The sequence below is a fragment of the Phasianus colchicus genome, chromosome 1 (genome assembly GCF_987193195.1).
Source record: "Phasianus colchicus chromosome 1, bPhaCol1.hap1.1, whole genome shotgun sequence".
In the NCBI taxonomy this organism is placed as follows: domain Eukaryota; kingdom Metazoa; phylum Chordata; class Aves; order Galliformes; family Phasianidae; genus Phasianus; species Phasianus colchicus.
The window spans coordinates 61,431,774-61,455,393 of record NC_143436.1 but is presented as its reverse complement, the minus strand read 5'-3'; the positions used below and the strand labels follow the sequence as shown (position 1 = coordinate 61,455,393).

The 23,620-nt window shown below is 36.3% G+C and overlaps 1 protein-coding gene across 9 annotated transcripts in view; it reads right to left on the bottom strand.

Moving 5' to 3' along the window:
- The window catches only part of ERC1 (ELKS/RAB6-interacting/CAST family member 1), a 291,931-nt gene that overhangs the window by 133,939 nt on the left and 134,372 nt on the right, over positions 1-23,620 (bottom strand). For 8 of the 9 annotated variants that reach the window (XM_090145142.1, XM_090145146.1, XM_090145126.1 and 5 more), the window contains one exon: positions 2,927-3,062. In XM_090145142.1, coding sequence (XP_090001268.1) covers positions 2,927-3,062 — 136 coding nt within the window. Of the gene's footprint in view, positions 1-2,926; positions 3,063-19,839; positions 19,852-23,620 lie in introns of all 9 variants that reach the window. The other variant, XM_090145169.1, reaches the window with a different exon arrangement.

The window sequence follows — 23,620 nt, the reverse complement described above, 5'->3', positions numbered from 1 at the left end:
AAACCACATGCCTGTTAGGGACAGAGAGAGGAGGAGTGGAATATGTGCTTGGGAGCGTGTTTATTTGACTGGATTGCAGACGGTCAACCAAAGAACATGCAGATCATATATTTTTAAGCATTTCATGATGTCATATTATTAATTCCAGCCAAAACCACCAAGACCAAAATTATCTGAAATTGGTGCTTCTGTGTCCTGACCCCAAAGCCAACAATGGTTGCATAAAAAAAAATTATCTATGTTCCTCTCAAGTTTAATATTTTGTTTTAATCGATTAGAAGGCAGTGCCCTTTAGAGCATCTACAGAAGACAGGTCTCCTTAGCTAACAAACTAAAATATGGTCCCGGGTAAATTTTACTTTCAGGAAATCAAAATGTTGAAATCCTTGAGAGAGGGAGGCTGTAAGCAGAGGGCTCTTCTAAGGGAAGGAGTTTTTATTGAACCTGTCACTTGTCATTAAACACTCCATATTTTACCATAGCTTGATATTTTCATTAGAGCATACAGACCTTTTTCATCCGTGAATGAAAGCATTCCCTTCAGCCTTGTGTTGAATATGAGGAAAGACTCTTTAAAATCGAGCCCACCCAAACGGGACAGTTAGATTCACAAAAGCAAAGAATGAACCAGGGAAAGTCAAGTAATATTAACACTGTGGTAACTTACACACTTTAATGTTAAGTATCACACGCAACTTCAGTCTCAAGTTCTCACATGCATTTGTTAGTATCTATATTTATCTCAGAAATACTTGCATATGATTATAGGGAAAGCAGCAGAACTACTGAAGACACGACAAAATAACACTAGAGAAAATGAGAAAAACATCAAATAATTTGGCTTCCTCAAAAGAAACAACTGTATTTATCTCTAGTCCCTAGATGTAAGCTGTTTATTGTGATATTTAAATTAAAAAAAAGAAAGAAAGAGGAAATAATGTACAATTATGCTAAGTATGCTATTCTTAGCTCTATATCTATGATATCTCTACCACTAAAACACTCTAAGTAAAGAATTGGATAGTACACTGTAAGGACAACTGTAGATTCTCAAACAAGTCTGATACAAACCAGCACCATTCTTTTAACTTGTCAATTTCTGAGTGAAAGTTGTCTCATGCTGCCTCCAAAGCTATAAAATCTCTTTGAAATATCAGAAACTTAACTAATTTTAATAGGAATTAAAGTTATCAATAACTGGAATATCACTGTCCATCCATTGCTATGCATAGCTGTACAAACATATTACATAACTTATTGTTTCTAAAAAAAAAAGAGTAATTTTAGTATGCTAACAGGAGCTGAGAGAAAACAAATGTCAGGCTTTTTTCAGTGCATTCCATTTGTGTAACAGAAAGAAAAACAAAAAGTGAAAGAATAATGTCAAGGAAAAAAGCCAGTAGGGTAAGCCATGCTTTAAAATAAATAAAATAAAGATGAACACGTGTGATAGTATTGATAGATTTGATAAGTACAACAGGCAAATAGTTGAATGACAGATGTCAAGTACTACTTACCTTTCCAAACTTAAAATACAGATTTATACAAATTGCAGATTAAAAATCTAACCATATGCTAGATTATTTTTAGGAATTTTAAAAGACAGTTCACTAATACAAGGAGAATTGTGCTATTTGAACTTAAGCTGCCACATAACAAGAGCCTTGTGCATTGCCATAGCATTACAGCCACAAAACCCATTAGCAGATGTAGAAAACCCACATCCCCGTCTTTCAAAAAAGTGTGTAGTTATGAAATCATTTTCATACACTTGGAACTTAACTATTTCAGTGCAATGCACATGCAGGACTTGAACTAAGGGGAAAACCACAAAATGGTGCATCTGAGAGCATTCCACATGGACACATGTTTCTGCGGTTCTTTCAAAAGTTCTTAAAGAGTTGAAACCATCCCACTGGAATTCCGCAGAACAGAGTAAAGAAGTATCTGTTTAAATTAAGGAGGGGATTTGTCTTTGCTTGTGAGCTATTAGGATTTATTCTATGTCTTTATTGTAGTTTTAGTAGCAAACACAGCTGGTACCAAGAACCAGGATTTAACCTAGGATAACAAAGAAAATAGCTTTGAGAAAGCATGCTCTCCAAAGATTTTAAAAAGAATTTTAACAGATCTCAAGGGTAGATTTTGATTCCCATGTTTATTTTCACTCACCAAAAGGAAAGCTGCTTTTGTAAATGTAAGAAATCACAGGAAAAATATTTATTATCTACTCTCGGAATCATGCAGCCTTCATTCTACTTCATGGCAACAGTTTAATGTTTCTATGACAGCACTTGAAAACTGAACTGCTTGATAAACCATCTACAGCTGTTATCAACCTAGAGCAGACTGAAAAGTATTTCAGTTGGTTTCATACCGGTGACTTTGTATGCCTAGACAGATTTGAGATAACCAGAATTCAGTGTGGCAGCAGCATGTTATGATTTCTACAATAATGCAAACTGTCTTGTAAGCATACTGAGAGTTCATGTGGTAGAGTAGGTTCTTGTCAAATAAGGCCGAGTAAACACAGAAAACAAGACTCTTCAGTTGCCCCACAAAAATTTCAATTTACTGTAACAATACTTACTTGCTTATTTTTCATTTGCTGAAGAAAAGGAACAATATAAGGTAAAATCAGCTAGGAAAACATACAGAACAGCAAAATAATAAAGCTGAATGTTGAAATGATCAAATTATTTCAATGATGCACTTCATAACTGAACTGACAGTAAAAACCCTTTTTTCTGAAGCCATGAAGAAAGCAGAAAGGCTGCTTTCTTTGAAGAGCTGTAAGATGGATGTCTCCTTTTAAATAATCAGTAACAAATTTTGTGTGTAATGGCTATGAAAATAGATCAGTAGGTACAGCAGGAGGTGATGTAGCTTACTGGCTCATTGGCAATATTGCTTTTTCTCATGTTACCTGAAGCTGCTGGGAGCTGTCATTAAGATTATCCTCTCGTCTCCTGGCCTCCTCCAGCATTTGTGCACTCTTCTTCTTCTCCACTTGCTCTTTGTGCTTCAGATTTGCTACTTTCTTATTTTGATCTTTAACTTGCCTGTAAGAGAGAAGAGCATTCACAATGCAGTCCAGCTTCTGGTCGGGCCTAGTGCTTGTGAGCTGGACTGGCGAGGAGTGGCGCCCTCAAATACAGTCACTTTGCACATGGCAAAACTGATTTATCCTCTAGTGTTACCATCAAATCTTAAGTCAGTCTAATGAACACATCATTTTACTCATTACTATTAGCTTAAACGTGAAAATTTCTGAAACAAAAACTTTAAAATAACTGTTTAGTATAAGCTATTAATCAAGAGCCACATATGTCCTCGTGACTGAGGTATGTATTACAAAGAAACCTTTTTTCTGTTCATGCAGATACAGACATATAAAAAATGCACACACTTTAATAGTCCATTTTGCTTTGAGTATCACTATATCTAACATAAGCATAACAGGAGAATCAAAAGGAAAACTACAGCAGCATTACTTGAACACAGAAGACTATCTGCAATATCTAGGCAATCTCTTTCCAGAATTATTTCTTTTCAAAATCAAGTTCTACTTGTTTACTAGATATTTTGAGGAATTTCCTATCCTTTCTTTTCACAGAAAGGAGCAAGAAAGAACAAACTATTTCAGAAAGCATGCATAATTTCCTTTTCACTTGCATCTATGAATTATTTTTGATGATCCTGGCAACTAGCATTGCTTGCAGACAGGGTTTGGCCTTTCTGGGCATTAAGACACATGGAGTATTGAATCTAATTACAGACCCTTTAATCTCAGCCTCCTGACCACAGAGAACTTAAGTCTAAACTTTTAGTCCAATCAAAACAAAACAGGCTAGCTTTGCTTCCTCAGCCCTTTTCTCCATAATTATATCTGGAGTTTGGATTTTGGAATAAAAGATGAATTCTTTGGTTGCAAGATTTCCCCAAAACATCATGCAAGTAGTAGAGACAGCTCTTTAATTTACTGTTTAGAAAGCAGAATGATATACTAGCTTCCTATCTGGTATGTTATCCACACAGAGAAGGAAGAATGTTTCTTCTGTATTTCAGAAATACTTTTAGAATAGATCACAAACAACTCAGCTTTAATATTTTCTTCAGAATTAGCAACAACAGTGTCATCAAGAAAATACCTCTTTGCAATATATATGTTCAAATTACGTGGCATAGGCCTAGTTGGTGCTTTAAGCTCTTCCAAAACTTTACGTTCAACACTGAGCTACACTTTTTTGCAATGTAAGCCAGCTGGAGCTGGAAAAGTTGCAAAGATAGCAAATTTTCCTTGGTGCTAAACAAACTTCTATTAGTGAGAAAAAGTGCTGACATCCTCCAGAGACTGAGAATAAAAGAAAAGTCCTTTTCTGATGACGTTAAAAAGTTATTGGCATATTTAAATACCTTTTCCAACAGTTACAGCTGATTTGAGTCAGAATGCTTTTTAAACACAACTAGTGTAATTGTTAAGTTGCTCTAACCCAGTGCTGCTCACTGGTAATGGGCACACTGCCCAGTTTGAAAGCAGACTTGCTCAGTGATTAAACAACATCTTGGAAATATTATGTTGGCACAACTCAGTTTGTACAATACATGGTTCTAGCTGTCCTATAAAATAAACAGAGAAAGTACAGCTAAGTTAACACATAAAATGAAAATATGCAAGTCCAACACATTCAGCTCTCCACGTGAGGATTCTTATTCAACTTCTAGATTAGAAGTAGGGGAATTAATTGTTTTTTTATAAACTGGCAAGCTTAGATTCACCTGCTGGGAAAGTGGTATTATTTACTGCTATCTGCTGTTCAGATAAGAGACAACAATATTAATAATAATGAATATTAAGCCTGATCAAAGTATGTATAAGGAAAATCATTTGCTGCACAGTCCAAGATGTCTTATAAAAATAAAAAAATAAAAAAATAACCTCTTCAAAGACAGGAGTATTTATAAGGATCTGTGCTATGATGCATACTTTCTCATGTTTGGTACAAAATTAATGCCTTCCAAACAATTAAGTAGATACTCTGAGACAAATTCAGGGTTTCCCAAAGCAGTTTAAAAGATGTAGTCTTAAAATTACCTAGTATTACTCAGTCATATGTTTGTAATTGTCATACTGTTTAGAAACTCAAACTCCTATGCAGGATAAAACTGCTACGCTGTACCTTTGTCGAAAAGCAACAAAAGGTTGGACGACAAACCTTTCAGATAATACAGGTATCTACAGCATTACCTCACTGTTGGGTAATTCTGTCATGGGTAGACCAAATTTTTGGATAATGACATTTCTGGAGGTTTAGTTCCTAAAAATAGTTAGCACTCAAGTAAAAAGTCTTTTCCATTGCTAAAAATCTTTCTCCATTTTGCAGTGTCATTTCAAGTACCTGCAAATTTGAATCTATCAAAAAAAAAAAAAAAAAAAAAAGTATAATCAAAATCAGACTTCTAATTAAAAAAAAAAAAAGAAAAAAGAAGCAACAACTATAAAAAAAAAAAGAGCTTTTCAATTACAGATGGGTCTAGATTTTCAGAAACAATCATTTTACACCTTTTGATTCTAGATGCAGAATTTAAGCCAAAGACCCCCCCGTCAAAATTTCTGAAATTGGAATCTGAAGACAGTTGTTCACTTCCATGACTTGAGCCTTTTTCTTCAATGAAGAACAACGCTGCATCTCTTACACAAATAAACAAACAAAAATCCAATGGCTTTTCTCTACAAATATCTGGAATTTTTGTATGAAATTTTGCAATGAGGGAATGCTATTATTCTGAACACCATAAAGAGGGAATTTACCAAAATAAGCAATAAAAACTTTCAAATGAGTAGATTTCAGATTTCCAAAGTCTTTTTCTGAGAGAGGAAGAGAACAATAGAAAACCTATGTACTATCAGGTATTCCTGAAAAGTGGTAAGAAGACTGATCCAATTCAGTTTACTACCTGCAAGTCCTTTGGAAGATTTTTCATTCCTAATAATATTAATTGTATTAAGGTTTAAATTAAATTAAATTATTCCATACTACCCTAAATAATTTTGCATTTTAATACTAATTATCTTTTACAGTTATATACATCAGCATAAATAGCTGTTAATTCTTTCCTTATATGGATTTTTATGCTACATGTTAACAGATTGTTATTTATTACCCTAATCTGATTATTTTTTCTGAGCTAATTTTAGATGTTCTGCTTGTAAAATACGTGATAAGAAGTTAAGCAAAAATATGCAGAAGTTAATTTGAATTTTCTACTATTGTTTTAATGTTTTCTTTCAAAGTTATGCACCTAAAACACAACAGTTTTCCTAATGATCCAAGGATAAGTGCACATTTACAATGTATTCAAATCACTACAAAAACTTATCTTCAAGAAAAAAAATGGATACGATTATATTTCAAATGATGAGTATGTGCACTAGGAAAAAACACATTCATTTTGTTCACAGCTAAAGAAACCACCTATTTATCTGACTTAGGTTCTTGGAAACTATTTTTACATTAAAAAGAAGGCACACTGTCAGTCAGCCATGTCAGAAAGATTGTGTTCAGCAACAGCCTTCATTAACGTAGCATTACCACCACCCACAGGACAGTGCACTGTTGCTGCAGCTGCTAATCCTGATGGACAGAGGAACTTCACTGGCTTTAAAGCACACTGCTTCTCAACATAACTAAACTGATGCAATACATATACAGTGAAAATTATTGCAAAAATGGCAAAAAAAAAAAAAAAAAGTATGCAATAATGCGCTATATTACTTAGTTTAATATTGCCAATGCTTATTATATTATGAAATACTGAATTCTACAATGTACAACATCATTGAATAGGACCTCAAAACACTCTGAAGTCCTAAGAGAGACTGAGGAGTACATTTATTCACACGCCAAATTAAATGGAGCAGCCATGAAATGGCCATAAATGGAGAAGCGTAATGCTGACAGCAACTGAAGTGCAAGAACAAAACACACTATAACTGGAAAAAAAATCCAGATAGCAATCCTAGGAGGCAGAAAACAATAAACTACATTGTCCAGATCTTTATTAGCAGTATTTGATTAGTGATTAGATTTAAAAAAAAACATTATTTTTTTTTTACTTCAAAGAAGTCACCATCAACTCAAAGGGATGTTAATGATCTGAGCTGGAATGATTCAAAACTCAAAGGGAAGTGTCCAACTTGCTATATTGCCAGCACCATTTCCTTCATCACTTCTTTGTTTTAAAGGTCATACAGCCATAACCTTCACCTTAACTTAAGAATCAAAAGATCATAAGCACAATGACATGAGGTGAGGAATTATTTTTATTTATTTATTTAATTAGAGAGTTTTGGTGCGCAAAGAAAAACATTTTCCTTTTGGGAAGTTAAGTAGAAGGAAGTCAGTGAGGAACTCTTCTTAAGAATGCTACTTCACATTGAAAATAAGAAAAAAAAATCCTTTTAAAAAGGTTTCACTTTAGCGTTTAGTTGCTTAAAACTTACTTTACCTTACTTGTAGTTGATTACCCAGCCATAGAGAATAATGGCAGTATTTGGAGAGCCTAATTCCTTAACCTCAAGAAAAAAAGAAGATAATGAAAGTAAGTAAAATAAGTGATGTAGGAAACAGGACTGACCACATGACATAGTCCCATCACCACAACTGTGGGCCTGACTGACGGTCAAAGCAAAACTGCCAAATATTGAACAGAGCTCCCTATCTTACTCATTGAAAAATTAGGATTGAGAAATTAACATATTGCTGAAGCTCACTATGCAATTTAGTATGGCCAGATTACTTTTTTTAGAGCATAAGCATTATTGGAGGCTGTTCCTTTGCTTTGTTGGGTTCCACTAAGCAATTCCAGCTGCTTAAGTAGTTATATTACTGTTAAAAAAAATGGTGCATTAAGGTACTAAATAAAAAAAAAAAAAACCAATAATTTAATTATGCTTTTCAAATAACTCGGTGTAGTACCATCACCTCTGTTCCACTTTGTGTATGAGATAAAAAATGGATCAACACACATTCAACGAGCTTCTACTGCATGCACAGCTGACCAATTCCAGCATTCAACTACCTCTCCTGCTTGTGAGTCTCCTCCAACAACCTCTCATCATTTTGCTACACTGCTCTTCTTCTTTTTTATATGTTCTGTGACATGCATATGACAAGGAAACACATGGCAATGAAAATATTAACAGATTCTGAGAATTTAACTGGTCTGTTGCCTGTGAGACAAGAAGTCCTACAGTGGCTTTAAGAGATGGGAAGGGTGAACTACATTTCCTGATCCTAGGAAACCTTGGTTTATAAAACAAAGTGTGCGTTCAGTGAGTGCTGGAGGGAGGGATGAAGACGTAGAAGGCTATGGGAAACTAGCTTGCTCCAGATTTTCAGAACAGGGTCCTAATAGCACCTGAATCAACAAGTGTGAAAGTCAAAGACTACATGCAGATCTCAACTCTAGACTGGTTTTCTTTCCTCAGTGTTAAGAATGAGCTGCATGGTATCAATCCATGTTTCCTAGTGCATCTCTGACTTCTGCTAAAAAAAGCCTTCTTCTTTCAGATATAGCTGATGGGAAAATATAGGAAAACAAAGCATATAAATCAGGCAGGAACTAAATACTTCAAATCAGAAAATAGTCTAAAAACCTCCTATTATTTAAGAATACCTCTAACAGAAACCCATGACTTGACATGTAAGCATCACATAGAGCTTACACACAGCACATTTTAAATAGCGAAGTGGCACAGGTCATTAATACAGTCAGAGAATTTAGAGAAAGATACATAATAAACACATGTACAGAAAGAGAAATCTTACTAAGGATTAGAAGCACAAGCATCTAAATGCATACTCTAAGTGCTATCAAGCTAACATTTTTCAGGGAAAGAAGATTTTTGTCTTCAGTCTCTTGATTGACAAAACCTTAATAAAGTCAGCTGTTCTCCAGTAAAGAGAACAGTAGTAGCCAATTACACACAAACTGTTGGAGTGTTGTTTTAGTATTCTCAAAGTAACTGGAAGAAAAGAACAAGATCTTTAATGAACTGGCTACAATTGAGGGATTAACAACAGAGAGTAAAAGGAGTCTTCATTTTAGTTCAAGAAGTCCACAGTAAATTAAGCAAAGCAAAGATTCACTTTGCCAGACACAACCTCCTAAAAAAAAAAAAAGGAAAAAAAAAAAAGAGCAAAGCAAAAAACCTTCAGTTACACACCTACAGCACCACATTTTCATTAATATCTAATTCCATTTCTGTAGATATAATCCACTACAGTTACTCACCCTGCTACTTCATTTAAAAAATATAGTGCAGCTTCTCAACTATTTAAACTCTCAGTATCTACTCAGTAGGAAGTAAGTGTGATAAAGCTAATGAATACATACCATAGATACCATTTCAAAGATTAAATATCAAATTAATTACATGTCAAGTTCTATAGTTACCTTAAACCTTGCAACCTCCAATTTTTATTAAAGTTGAGAGCATTAAAAACACAAATTCAAGGTGAATCCTAAAATAATGCTGTACAATGATGATATGGCTGCTCCTTTCATAGGAAAAATCATAATGCTTTGAGGACCTCAATAACAGTATTCAGTAGTTCAACAAATAAGTTTGTTTTATTGTATTTTTTTTTTCTTCTGCTTTTGTTAATTGAGTAAACAGATGCAAAGCCAAAAATGACATTAGCAGTAAGGCTGATGAGGCCTCAGCATGGATTCCTTCTCCCAGCTACATGCTGAGTTAGTTGAATTTGGCCCTGGCAATGCGGGAAGAGCTCCCAGAGGGGCTGTTCTTTTACCTTCAATTCCAGTGCTTGAGCCAACCACCCTATGAACAGATCACACACAGCCAGTCACTCTCTGCTCAAGAGACCTGCATGATTTGGCTGAAAAAAGTATTTTCTAAACAGCAATAAAATCTTCCTTATGAATGGCATTTTATTGAGGTTTCAGAGGGTATTTTTGTGATCTAAGATCACACACGTCTCTTTTAACTGCAGTCCCACCAGCCAGAAAAGAAAACAAATAAAAATATAGCAGTTGTTTTCTTTCATAAGAGTATGCAATCTTTTCATTCCTTCTAGAATAATACTTGATAGATACAATAATTAAAAATAAAATGGAATGTGAAATCAGCCATTGAAACAAAAGCAAACACAAAAGTTAAATATAAAGCAGGGGAAATAACATTTTAAAAGCAAATCGTTTAAAAACTATGCTAGAGTAACTTATGCTTATTTTACAGCAAATATTGGACCAGTTTTCAATAAAGACAAGTCCTCTTCTAAAGTTTTTCACAAGTTTGGGATAAGGATTGCAAATTATCCTGTCCTTTTGAAAGAATTAATATTAAATAATCAATGTATTTCAAGGTGACATTACTGAAAATGCAGTTTTCAATGAAAGGTATTAAAACAAACAGTTACTAAAGTAGAAAACACTATGTATGTATGTAGGTTACTCTGAAAGCAATGCCTCCTATTTATTTCCATGGAAATTACAACAGATGCAAAGAACACAACAATGTTTGATAAAGCAAATTCGCAGCTACAAAAAACTACTTTTTCAACACATTCACCGCCATTAGCCAATTATTTGCACAAATGAGCTGATTGTCAGAGAGGTTCTTCATTTTGGAGTGTGAGAGCAATGCATGGCCATCCAGAATGTGGCTTGCCTATCGAGTGGCTGTTGCCGCTCCTGAAATGCACCACCCACTGCCTCAGTGTGCTCACTTCCACTGTTAGGTGTCCAAATGTTCAGCAAGTAACAACAAATGTCAATAGGTGGGTTTTTTCTGCATGGAAGAAGCCAGTGACACACCTTTGCCTCATACTCACTTGCATGTCAGACACTACTTTGTCAGATTGCCCTTCTGCTGCCATCCGTCGCGAGTCAACAAAATGAAATCAAATATTGGTGGGGAGGTTCAGCCTTTACTGCCGTATCATCAACATCCGCCTCTGACATCAAGGGCCAACATAATACAATAGGAGGCATTACTTTTGGAGCAGCCCTCATACCAACTCAGTGGAAGAGGATTTCTTATATCAAAAAACCCCATGTACGAAAACATTCAGAACTTTGTCTTGTCAGAAAAGAGAAAAAAGGCACAGTGGCTCCAAGGAAATGATGTAAAAACAGAAATGCTAAAAGGATCTTTCTGAAAAACTATAAAACGATCTGTTTCAGGACTAAAAGCCTTATGATTCCTACATTGCTTAGGTGCCCATATCAAAACCACACATTATTTATTTTGTCTACTTAGGGACAAAATTGTTTTCAAGAAGACTCTTCCAAGCAGATTCCCTGCATAGGTTTAAATGCATAGGTGTTTATCCTTCTAGCCATAAAAAAGCAGTTCCAAGTCTGAGCCTTCTGATAAGATGTTCAGTCCCACGTGGGACACTCCACTTCTGAGGATCTTTTATTTAGACAACTATACTACTCCAGTGAACTATTTTTTATTTGTTACCTTGAGACAAAATTCAGATTTGAATTGATTGGATTTGACCACTTTACCAACACAAATGAGTTGATGCAGCCTATCACTGTGATACAAGTAGGTACAAATCTTTTCTGTCTCCTTCAATGAATTAACCTCCTATGTAATTGGAGAATGCTCAAAATCTTTAGGATAGATAAAGAAACAACAGCCTTTAGTGTCAAGCAGAATATTCCTAATACAAATCTCATATGTTTTCTATAGATTAACTGTCTCTGTACATGAAGATATACATTACAGGTTAAGAATTTTGACCAGTGTTGAGAATCTCATTAAAAATGATAGAGGCTATAGTGAAAATAGGATACAGAAGGACAAGACTTCTAGTTCCTTTCTCTATCAAAATAAACCCAGGAATTTCTCTAACTGTAATTCAAAAAGCATCCTCCACTATTCCAAGATGTGGAAGAAAAATTATTCCTTTCTCCCTAGAATACTTAAGAAATCAACTTTTTTAAAAAAAGATAAAAATGTATCTGGGGAAGATTATGCCTGCAACTGAAAAGTATTAGCAATTCATATGTGCTTCTGAAACTGTTTCACACCCACCAAAGAAGATAAAACAAATGCACTGATCTGCCATGAACATACCCATGAAATGCTCTCCTACAGTAAAAACAAGGAGTCTTTAAAATAAAATCACTTCGATCTTTTAAATGCTTTTTTCACAAGGAAGATAATTAACTATCAGAGAGAAATCTACTTGCAAAATATCCAACTTACTTGGGAATAAAGCCTTAAGCAGTAAAAAATAATGCACAAGATGCACCAGTAAGACCAGTAAGTTACATAAAATTCTGTAGTTTTAGTGTTGATACCCTTACAACTTCCCAGAGCAAGGGCACAAGAATGTCAAGAAACCTTCACTGGTGGTATTAAGTTTTAATGTCAGAGGCACTAAGGAAATATTTAGTTCTGATAAGTGTGCATGAAGAGACTGAGGAATAGTAGTAGTATGGTTTTGCCACGGATTTGAATTGAAACTAATTTTTAGTGAAGCCTATGTTTTGCCTTAACATGTATTTATTCTGTAGTAATGATGAAAAAGAAAAAAAAGATCTGTGCAAAGTGGAAGGGAGCAAATAGCAAGTGATGCTGAAGGAAAAATACATCTTATTCTAACTAACAGAGTATCAATTCTTTAAAACACTGACATTGCAAATAATGAAGAAATATTTGCTTTTATATTTTTTACATATATATTTCTACAAGGAGTTAGTAGTAGAACTATTTCTTAGCTGATTACTCAATTCTTTATATGACACTGATATCACTTTCTGCCAGTAATATCTATGTGATGTTAAAGATTACACAATGAAAAGTGAAGTGACTGAGTAAATCTATCTCGTAGTTGGTTACAAGAAGCTATTAACAATATTGCTGCCATCTATTTGGCATGACTAGCTGAGAAATTCAGGCACATCTAGCATAATCAAGAATCCTACCAGCTGAAAATTCAGAGATTAAACCAGTACACCTTTGTCTTTATAAGCACTTCAGACAAAAGGAACTAAGGGAGCACACAATGCAGAACACATCAGAGAAAGGCAGGCCTAGAGAAAGAATAAAACAACACTGAACACAATATTGGTGAAGGAGAAAAGGTATGACAGGAGATGACTGCAAAATACTGTAGTCTTGGAGACAGCATCTCCATTGAAGCTGGCATGGTGAATGCATGATGGACGTCTTGCCATACACTTGTAAGGGTAAAGTTGTGCTACATTATCCCTCTCTCAGTTCCCAGCCTTTGGGACTTCATCAAATGTGGTGTGAGCAACTCAAGACATTAAAAATGCAATAGGAAGTTTGCTGACAATTTGAATTTTGCTGGCACTCACAATGGAAACAATCTGGTCAGAGCTGCTAGTGCCAGTGAGATTGATAAAGACCAAGTTGGACTGATGTGGAAGATAAGGAAGACAACATATGTTTTTTAGAGCTACCATCTGGTGAGCTACAGTAAATGAATGACACTGGGAAGTTGCAAGTTCACGTGCCACACTAGGAGGGAACTGAGCAACTACAAGGAAAAGTGGCCTGACATCAGTTTTACGTTGGATTGGAGCCTTCTGCAATCTTCTGTCAAAGCTGGCACCGAGCACGCTGGCTTGGCAACTGCCAATTACTGGCAGCTGTAGTTTCTAGGACTGAATTAGGCACTTCTGGTTTATCCCTACAGACTGTTTTACACCTCAGATGTATAATGTTCTCTCACTCTTGGTTTTTAGAGAAGAAGATAGGGTACTTGATCAACTTCGTTATGAAATGTTTGAAAGGATGACACAAGAAATGAATTGCTGAAAACCTACTGTCACCCCAAAACTACCATCAAACTCCATTCCAATTTTCACCAAAGCTGTTCAATACTGTAAAGGAATTGATAACATAATAAGATTGCATGTAAAAAGCCCTTTGCTTTGAACTGAGTGTGCTGAGTTACCTAAGAGATGGGGGCATTGTGCCCCTCAGAGCTATATTCATGACTGAAAGCAAGCAGTGATAGTAAGAAATGTTCTCAGTCAAAAAGTAAAGTATTGAGTCACATCTGAAACACAAACTGTTCCAATGTCTCTCATCTAAGGCAAGGAGGTCACCTTGCATTGTTGTCCAAAATGGAACTTGATCTTCACAAGCAACACAGGATTAAGAGGCAACATTTCAAGCTAGTCACAAGCTGAACATATGCAGAATAACTAGATGCTTTTCTGGCATCCGATTACCATCACTGATTTTTTTTCCCCTTGTATCTTGTTGGAATGTAGAGTATTTTGCAACTTACGTCTCTTGGCTCTTGTCCTTTTACTGAGCATCTCTGAGAAGAGTCTGGCTCTTTCTTCTTTGTACTTTCCCATTAAACAGCCAAAAAACTACAGCATGATCTCCCATGATGCTCCTTGTCAATCATGAACATACCCAGTTCTTTCTGCCTCTTCTTGTATGCCATGTGCTCCAGCAAGCACCTTGTCATCTTGCCTGCTGGAGTCATTCCACTATCACAGTTCCTTTCCTGTACTTGAAAATTCCTTCCAGACACAGTCTTCCTGATGCAGACTCACAAGTGCCAGGTAGAGGGAAAAAATCACTTCCCTCAACATGTTGATTGTGCTTGTGGTAATACACCCTGTATGCAATGTGATACTGTTGACTTGTTCAACTTGTCCTCAACCACATCTCAGTCCTTCCCTACAAGTCAGCCTTCCTGCCAGCTGGTCCTCAGCATGTACAACCCCAGTTACAGAGCTCTGCACTTGCCTTACTGAACTTTGTGAGGTTTCTGTCAGCTCTTTTCCACAGTCTGTCAAGGTCATCCTAAATAACAGCCCTAAACTCCATAACCACACCCATGAAATTTCTGAGGGCACATTTTATCTCATCATCCACATCATTAAAAAAACACAAACCATTAAACAGTGATGATTCCCTTCTAAGACAGTAATCTCATCATTGAAGGCAATCAAGTTGTCAGGCATAATCTACCTTTGTAAAGCCAACTGTCTGTTCCCTATCAGCTTCTCGTCCTTTAGATGCATGAACATGGCCTTCAGGAGGATCTGCTCCAAATAATTCCTTGGACTCTCTTTCTCATCCTTCTTAGAAATGGGCATGATGTTTGCCAGTCATCAGGAATGCTCCCTGACAGCCATGAGCTTCTGAAGGATAGAAAGAGTCCTTGCAATGACATCAGCTGGCTCCCTCAGCAACCCTGTATGTATCTGATCTGATTCCATCAACCTGCACATTTCTAATTTGCTTAAATAGTCTGTAACTTGCATTTTCATTTCTGTGGGTAATGCTTTACTCCTGCAGACTCTGCCACTAAGCTTGAGGAGTTAGGAAATCTGAAAGCAGTCATTATCAGTAAAGTTACCGGTACAAGAAGTTACTGAGCTCCTCACCCTCTTCTGTGACATTTAAGGTCTCCTCCCCAGCTGAATTCTCTGCATTTTTTTCCCCCTGAATTCAGGTTCTGCTAAATATTTTGGTAGAAAGTTAAGAAAACATTTGTACCACGGCTAATTAAAACCACAAATTCACTATCTATCCATACCCTATGTGGCTTTTAGAGTTCTGACAGAAATAAAAGTCTAGCCATTGGAGGGGTACACTTCTGCATAGAAGTTAGCCATTAAAGAAGAAAAATAACATTCAGATTTTATTCCTTTGATTAAATGTGATGTGACACATATAGGTTAGTCAAAATGTTTAATGTTGCATGAAGTTTGAATGATAATTTCTGATAATCTTCTGATGACAAGCTAGATAATTTATTAACTCTGTAATTAACGTAATGACATGTAATAAAATGCATTCTATATAATGTTTTGTTTTGAGTTTTCAAATAGCATGGTAAGATGCTTTGCTTTCAGTTATATTCAGAAAAGGAAAATTTTGAGAAATTCTCAGATCTTAGAGCACAGTTGACTCAGAATTTGTAGTGCACTGCCGACACACAAACAGCCCCCCATGTGCCTCTCCATTCTAATTCCCACAGGAAAGCTGTATGCTTTGCGAGTATGTGTACTGAAAATAGAGCAATAACATAAAAAGAAAAACAGCTCATCAGTTAAGTTATTTTCAGCAGGTAGCAGGAAAGAAATCAGATCATACAAGGCTGCAGGAAAGTGAGAATTCTGAGATGATGTACAGCTGTGAATATAACTGTGCTTTGTTAAGATGCAGTGAAACAAGGCAGGAAAAAACGACCTTTGACAGAAAAGCTATAGACTCCACTTCAAATGGATAGAGAAATCTCTATTTCTAAAGCAAATCCTAAAGACTTTGCCAGTGACCTATTTTAACAAAAAAAAACCAAAAAACAAAAAAACCAAACCCCACAGTATTTGTGTTCTACTTATCGCTATCTAGCCCTAACAACCAAAAAGCCTGACTTCTTCAATCTTCTGTTTCCCACTATCATTTTATAGACGTTTTACTTTTATTCCTCATTCACAAGGAATGGACAATTCCTACAAGAAAAGAGTGCTTTTTTAATATAAAGAATTCCATAAGCCCATTTTTTTATTTAAGTAAAATTAAAGGGAAAAGACATTAAGTAGAAAGCAATTATTAGAGCACGTTACTTTTTAGAGATGAGTGACATTTAAATGGAAACTCCTTTGAAAACAATGTATCTGGCTCTGCCGCCCAGAAATAACCACTGCTGACTCAAATATTCGACATTTTTATCACTTCCTGAGGTGGTAAATGATCAGCATGGCGGCAAAATGAAGACTAAAGAGTCCCCTGAAGGTATGAAATTGGAGAGCCAGCCACACTTGCCTGAAATTGGTCCAAACTGCCCAGGCACTTTCTCATTACTCAGAAACATCAGAAACCCAGCTTCTTAAGAGATACAGTACATGGCACAGTACATCGAGGGTTATTTCCATAACAATGAAAAATCCATAGTGCCATAGACAATCATTCAACTATACGCCTGTCACTTACCACACCACATTTATTTATTATTTATTACAATTAATATGGAACTTTAGAGGTTAGGAGGGCCCACTGGGTTCACCTGGACCAGCCCCTGCTCAAGCAGGTTGTCCCGGTCCTGGTGGGTTTTGAACATCTCCAAGGAGGAGACACCGCAAACTCCTTGGGCAACCCGTGCCCATGCTCCATCACTCACACTGTAAAACTATGTTTTCTGAGGTCCAAATGGAGTAAAAGCACAGGTTTATTACAGGAAAGATGGCTAACACTGTCCGTGTCTGATCCTGCACCTATCATCTACACAAGTATGCACTTAAATACCAAATAAAATAGAATGCCTTACCAGCAGGTTCAGCTCCATGCCCTGATTTCTGTTTTCAGAACCATCCTACTATTGCTACTAAATAGTATTCTGAACTTTCTAAAGTTGCTTAACTTTCCAAGAAATATAATCTATCACTTTCTTACAGAAGGACACCATGTTTTAAATATTTCCTTGGTCATTAGATGCGTAGCTGAAATATAGGACCCTGGAAAAAGGAGTGAGACCGTTCCCTCAGATTTAGTATTTTGTTTTTACTTCCATTTTATAAGGATTTTATAATTTTGTTTTCTGGCATTTTATTTTACGTGGACTTCTATCTGGATTCATGCCACCAGCCTTTACTCATTGAATCACCAAGCCACTTTGCTGTGTGGAAACAAGGTTTACAGTATTTTTATTACTTCCTATTGCATCAAATTTTCTTTGGTATAACAAAGAATCCAGAAAGCTTCTGGATATCTTTGATTACTTTTTCTGTTTTACAGTAATAACATCTCAACTTTTGTGACATGTATACATCAGAATTGCTTAAAAGAACTGTAGTCTTCATGACTTCATGGCAATTTTTCTAATTTTTTCACTGCTGAATCAAATGACACCAAAGTAGTGTTATTAGTTTTATTACTCTCTGGAACACAGCATTAAATAGCTCTTTATGTAAAACTTTCATCAAAAGAGATGGTTTAGGAAAAATCTTTATGGAAAAATGATTTAATCCCACTTTCCAAGTCTATTTTATTTATTCTGAACCATTACAATAGCCACTCTAGGCTTTCAGAATTTTAAACAGTTAGTATGCGTCACAACAGCAATAGTGATGTGGACTGCATTTTTATGTTCTGGTTCACTGAGTTTATCAACAGGAAAGAGATGATGAAAACTTATTAGTCAGATCAGAAAATTCAAAGGTTTTGCACTGCTTACCGTAAGCATAGCTGTTGTTAATGAGAGCAGATAACATTTGAAGTATTTTCCTGTTTCTACAAGACAGACATACCTAATGTGATTTTGCATATACTCTGTTCTTTTTCAGGAAGACGCATTTGCTTTGATGTCTGAAAAACCTAACTGCTGTTACACCATTAAGAGAAAAATAAAGTTGTAGCTTCCAAAGTAGAACACAACTTTATGGAATAGCTATTTATTCATTTAAAACAACAACAACAAAAAATCCCCCCAAAAACACCCTGAAACCAGAGCCCTCTCTTGTTTGTTATGAATTCCAGCATAGGTGCAGGTATTGATAAAAGCCATATGGTTTGAAGCTGAAATATCTCTGACTTTCATAACATTTAGGACTTCAATAGCCAAACAAAGCATATCAAACTTCATTCATGGTGGCAACCAGCAAACGCAGACTACCCAATGTAAACAACACTCAGGCAAAAAAAAAAAAAAAAAAAGACATAAGTATTTCAGATGAGAATGCTCACAGGGCAGAAAAGCTTCCAGGCAGTTCTGTTCCTAGGGAACTGCAAGAAGACGGTCATTCAAGGACAGCCCTCCTTTCATCAGCAGTTACAAGCATGCAAGAACAACACACTGAATACAGAAGGTATTGATGGACAGCATGATTAACTTCCAATCTTTTTCCAGTCTGTGGGAGGAAGGAAAACATGCAGCCAAGGCCACAGGCATAATGTCTGTGCCAAGCCAAGGTCAGAATACCAACACAATTTAAAGGCGTCAGCAGCATCACGCCATCGTGGTATTCCATTGACCACCACATTTTTCACAGTGTTGATCAGGAATAGAAAAGCCGGATGTTGGTCAATAACTCAGAACTTTAGTCATTAAAGCAGAAGCTTTCTGGGTAAAGGCACTGCCTGAAACAATTATAATCATTCTCTCAAGAGTCACGGATGCTTGCTACCAAACTGCAAGCAAAAACAAGAGTTCAAAATGGCTTCTGAGTGTTTTTAGGTAAATGAGGGCTATTAGATCATGCACTTTGACTTGTTAGATTACACAGAAGTCTATTCCTAGCTATTTCTCTACTGACATTCTGAATCTACCTTTAGCAACTGCTTTAAAAAGACAAAGAAAAAAAATAAGCCGTGGCTTAATGGTTCAAGATTCCAAAATATATTGTCTCTCGATAGCTTCTACAACATCAATACAAGGCTTCAGACACAGATAGAATGAAAAAATCCAGCAATTAAGAAACTAGAGTGACCAGTATTTTAAGGCAACCAGTTTTGCACTTGACAACATATACGAGAGAATAAGGTGAAGTTCAAGTATTTTCTTTCTTGACACGATAGACAAAGCCAAAGATATTTAAATTGTCTTGTTTTTTTCCTCCCATTCTCCACAGTGTACAACAACATTGATCTATGGTGAATTTGATACAAATTCTTCCTTTAAGTACAGATGTGTTTCTTCTAAACACATTTCCTTCCAACCCATCCTCCTACACAGAATTGACCAAATCTCTGATGCTTTATTTTGTGGATCATGCAACTGGATGTGCAATATTCTGTGAGATCTCAATTTTAGCTTACTAGACAACACCATGATAAACATCCTTATTAAAATAAATACTGACCTTGATGTGAGACTGAAGGAAGCAGCAAATCCAGGAAGGAGATGCGAAAGAAAAAGAGTTAGAGTTTGTGAAAACAGTGTCCAGAGATAAGGCAGTTCAAGAATACAGGACAAAACAAGCAGATCTAAATCAGGTAATGGCACACAGAACATACAATCCTTCACAAACACAAAGAGGTGCATGTTTTATAGACATCTAATTAAAAAAAAAGAGGAAAAAAAGATAAAAGGACACTTAGATTACACCATTTTACTTAGAGGCAACTTTCTGTAGAGAAAATAGTCTCTAGACATAGCAGTTCTTGGAAAAGGAGAATAAACCAACTATAGAAAAGTCTGTGTGTCCACCACATCACTAGCAAGTTTCTTATTCCAGAATTCTAGCTAACTTTTCAAAAACGTGCAAGGCTGACTATCTGACGTGAGCACTGTGGTGTTCCTTAATGCCATCTTCTTAAAGGGGCTTATTTTCTCTCAACGAGCACTGCTGATGACCTAAATGTGTCAAAAGGAACAGAAATTTAAAAAAAAAAAAAAAAAAAAAGCCTTCAAGTCCTGAAGACTCGTCAATGTTAAAAATTCATCTTTCCTAATTTTGACATTTAAGTCACCTTTCCAAAAGCAAAAAAAAAAAAACAACCAAAACCAAGAACAAAAACCAACCATAAAAACCCACATCTGCCTCTTATTCCTACAGTGCTCACTTTTAACTCTCCCACATATGGTGCAATCTAAAAACAATAATGACCAAATAGGCGTATCTTTGTCAGTTCTCTCCAACATTTTTCTATAGCAGGACGGACCAAAGCAAAATGCTGGAGTTCCCTGTACAGCATGAGGTCCCATAGGTTCATTATTGCTTCTTTTCATATATTTTCAATATCATTTGATAGCATCTGCTGTCAATTTCACTGATAACAGCAACGTAACGCAACAAAGAGCCATACAGATCTTCTCCATCCAATTTAAAATTTTATTCTTTTTCAGTCAACATAAGATAGGAAAAGCAAATGTCCTGTTGCCCAAAATTTCAATTTGGCTCCTACAACACATGTTGTACTACATCCATGGCAAGACTGCATTCTATAAAGGCCTAAAGGTAGGTTATTGTCTAGAGAAAATACTTCGATAATACAGTCTAACTGCTATATACTTTACTTCTCTTGTTACTAAGGAACCATGTAAATGAGATTTAAAGCCCTTACCTCTGGCATTAATTTTACAAACAGCAATGTAGGGTATTGAATTTGTACAAGCAGCAGTTTCAAAGCGAGGTAGAGCTGAAAAGCGTATTGTTAGTCTATAACAAATAAGCTGTTGTAAAGATGCATTTCTTTGGCTTTTAAATTCATATTCTTAAATCAGGTTCTCCCAGGGTCATTGTTGTAAAGGCTGTGCTACTGGGAGATTTCAGGAAAGATGAGACTTGCAAAATGCCAAACGCCACATACTTGATGTTTGATCTTGAAGTAAGCCATAATGTTCCAGAAGCCCCAGTTAATTCATATAGAACATGGTATAACATGTAACAATTCTGACTGAAATCCAAGATTATGCTCTCTAGGCTGAACTGCAGAATTATGGCTGCTCCAATAAATTCAACAAAAGGGAACAAAAATTTGAAAAAAATGGCTTGGCTTGGGACTAAAGAGGGAAGGAAAAAAGGTTTCATTGTCTCTTTTTATAGCTGTTATTGAATCCAGATTATGAAAGTTTAAGAACCCTCATTCTTAAATGATCCTTTTTATATTGTGATGATATTACCATATTGTTTCTTCAAAATAAATTCAGGATAGCTCTACAAAATTTGAATGAACCATACTGTTCCTTCAACTGGCATTAAAAGATAAAGTCCTGGAATAAAGTCTCTGAGAAAAAATGCATTTTTTGTACAACCACTACTCCCTTTTCTGTGCTCTTTTATAAATGCTCAAAACATGAAATTTGGGATTTTAGGATAATCGCAATATGTATCCAAACAGAAATGAGGAATGGACAGTTGCATTTGAAAGTATATTACAATTAGAAAAAAATCCGGACGTGCACTGGCACTCAAAATGAGGCAGACAGCTGCAGATGCCAGCAATTAGGAAAGCGAAGGGCGATGTGCTGCGCAGACCAGATGCAGCAGCCCCCATGTAGGGGCCAAATCAGTGAAATTGATCAGCATAGCAAGTGCCTGCCCCACGGAAGCAGCACAAGCAAGCAGAACGCGAGGCAGAGTAGGCCACGTTCATGACACAGCAAAAGAACACTTTCAGTTGGCACTATTCCTCTCCGAGCAGGAACACACACTCGCAGCATTCCTTACAAGATCCAGCAGCAGCTCTTCTGCCCAGCCCCATTAACTGTGTACTCTGATGCAACCACCGCACAGGGAGACAACACAGCACTAACATCTGATGGTAGTCACAGGGAAATCCATTTTCCTTTAAGATGCTACCTGATTAATTCTAAAGGTAAAGCCAATTTAAATCTGATTTCCGGGTGCTGGCCAAAAGGTGGTGAGGTGTGAATGCTTCAGTATTTTAACTAATATATACATTTGAAAAGCTGTTGATTATTCCAGCTGTAATTTTTCCTCATGCTCGTATATCGTAGAGAGCCAAATGAGCCTGCTACGTTAACCTCAGAAACCCTCAGAAACCCTTAGGAGGACATTTATGTAATGATTTCTAGTTAATCTTTCAATTCCACTTGCTTGGCAGTGAGCGATTACTATTTTGTATTTCCTTCAAAGTAGTCTGATAGCAAAGAATATACGCCTGATGTTCCTTGCATCAGTTTGGAAATAAAAAAGCCATTTATGTTTCACCACTTCTGAAAGCTTTCCTTTGTAAAGAAGAATGATGGCTGGTCTTATCATTTCTTTTCAGCAGATACTTAGATGAAAGGGGATGAGACAGGGAGAAGGTTGGTGTCTGGGTCTGAGAGCACAAATGTGATCTGATAGAACACTAACATTAGTTCACTGACATAGTGATGATGTCTGTTTTGTTCCTACTGTACTCCAAGACAACGTCAGGATCTAACACTTTTACTGCAAAAATTGTACAAAAAAGATTTTTTTTTTTTCCTCTTAACATACTAGCATTGTGGGTATGGGTACCCCTATGCTGCTTAAAGATCTTGACTGAAATAATGCAAGACAGTTTTGAAAGAGGTAGAGCCAAGTCAGGTAAGAAATTAAACCCTGATATGCAAATAGGGGTTATTATTTACATAAATCTTTTCTCTTCTGATTTTCTAATTATTTTACTTATATCACAGTTCTTACACTCCACTGATCTAGCAGTTGTGTCAGGAGATATTTGCTAAATAAAACCCATCATTGGTCCAATACAGGCAGAGTATAAATCATCAGATGACAACTCCTATATTCACTACAGCGTTGGGCAGGAGAGGGAATGATTGATAACCACCACAACATAATGAAAAAAGCAAACAGAACTTTAATGCTACAGGAAAGCTGTAAGAAGCCAGCTCACAATGGGTGCTTCTCACTATTTGTGAGTATTTATCCTAAGTCCAATTGTATGAGCTTTAACAAGACCAAGTTCTGAGTCCTGCACTTTGGTGACAACAACCCCAGGCAATGCTACAAGTTGGGGCTGTATGAGAAGAGTCTGGGGGTGTCAGTTGACAGCTGGCCAAACATGAGCCAACAGTGTGCCCAGGTGGACAAGAAGGCCAATGGCATCCTGGCTTGGATCAGAAATAGTGCAGCCAGTGGGAGCAGGGAGGTGATCTTTCCTCTGCGCTCAGCACCAGTGGGGCCGCAC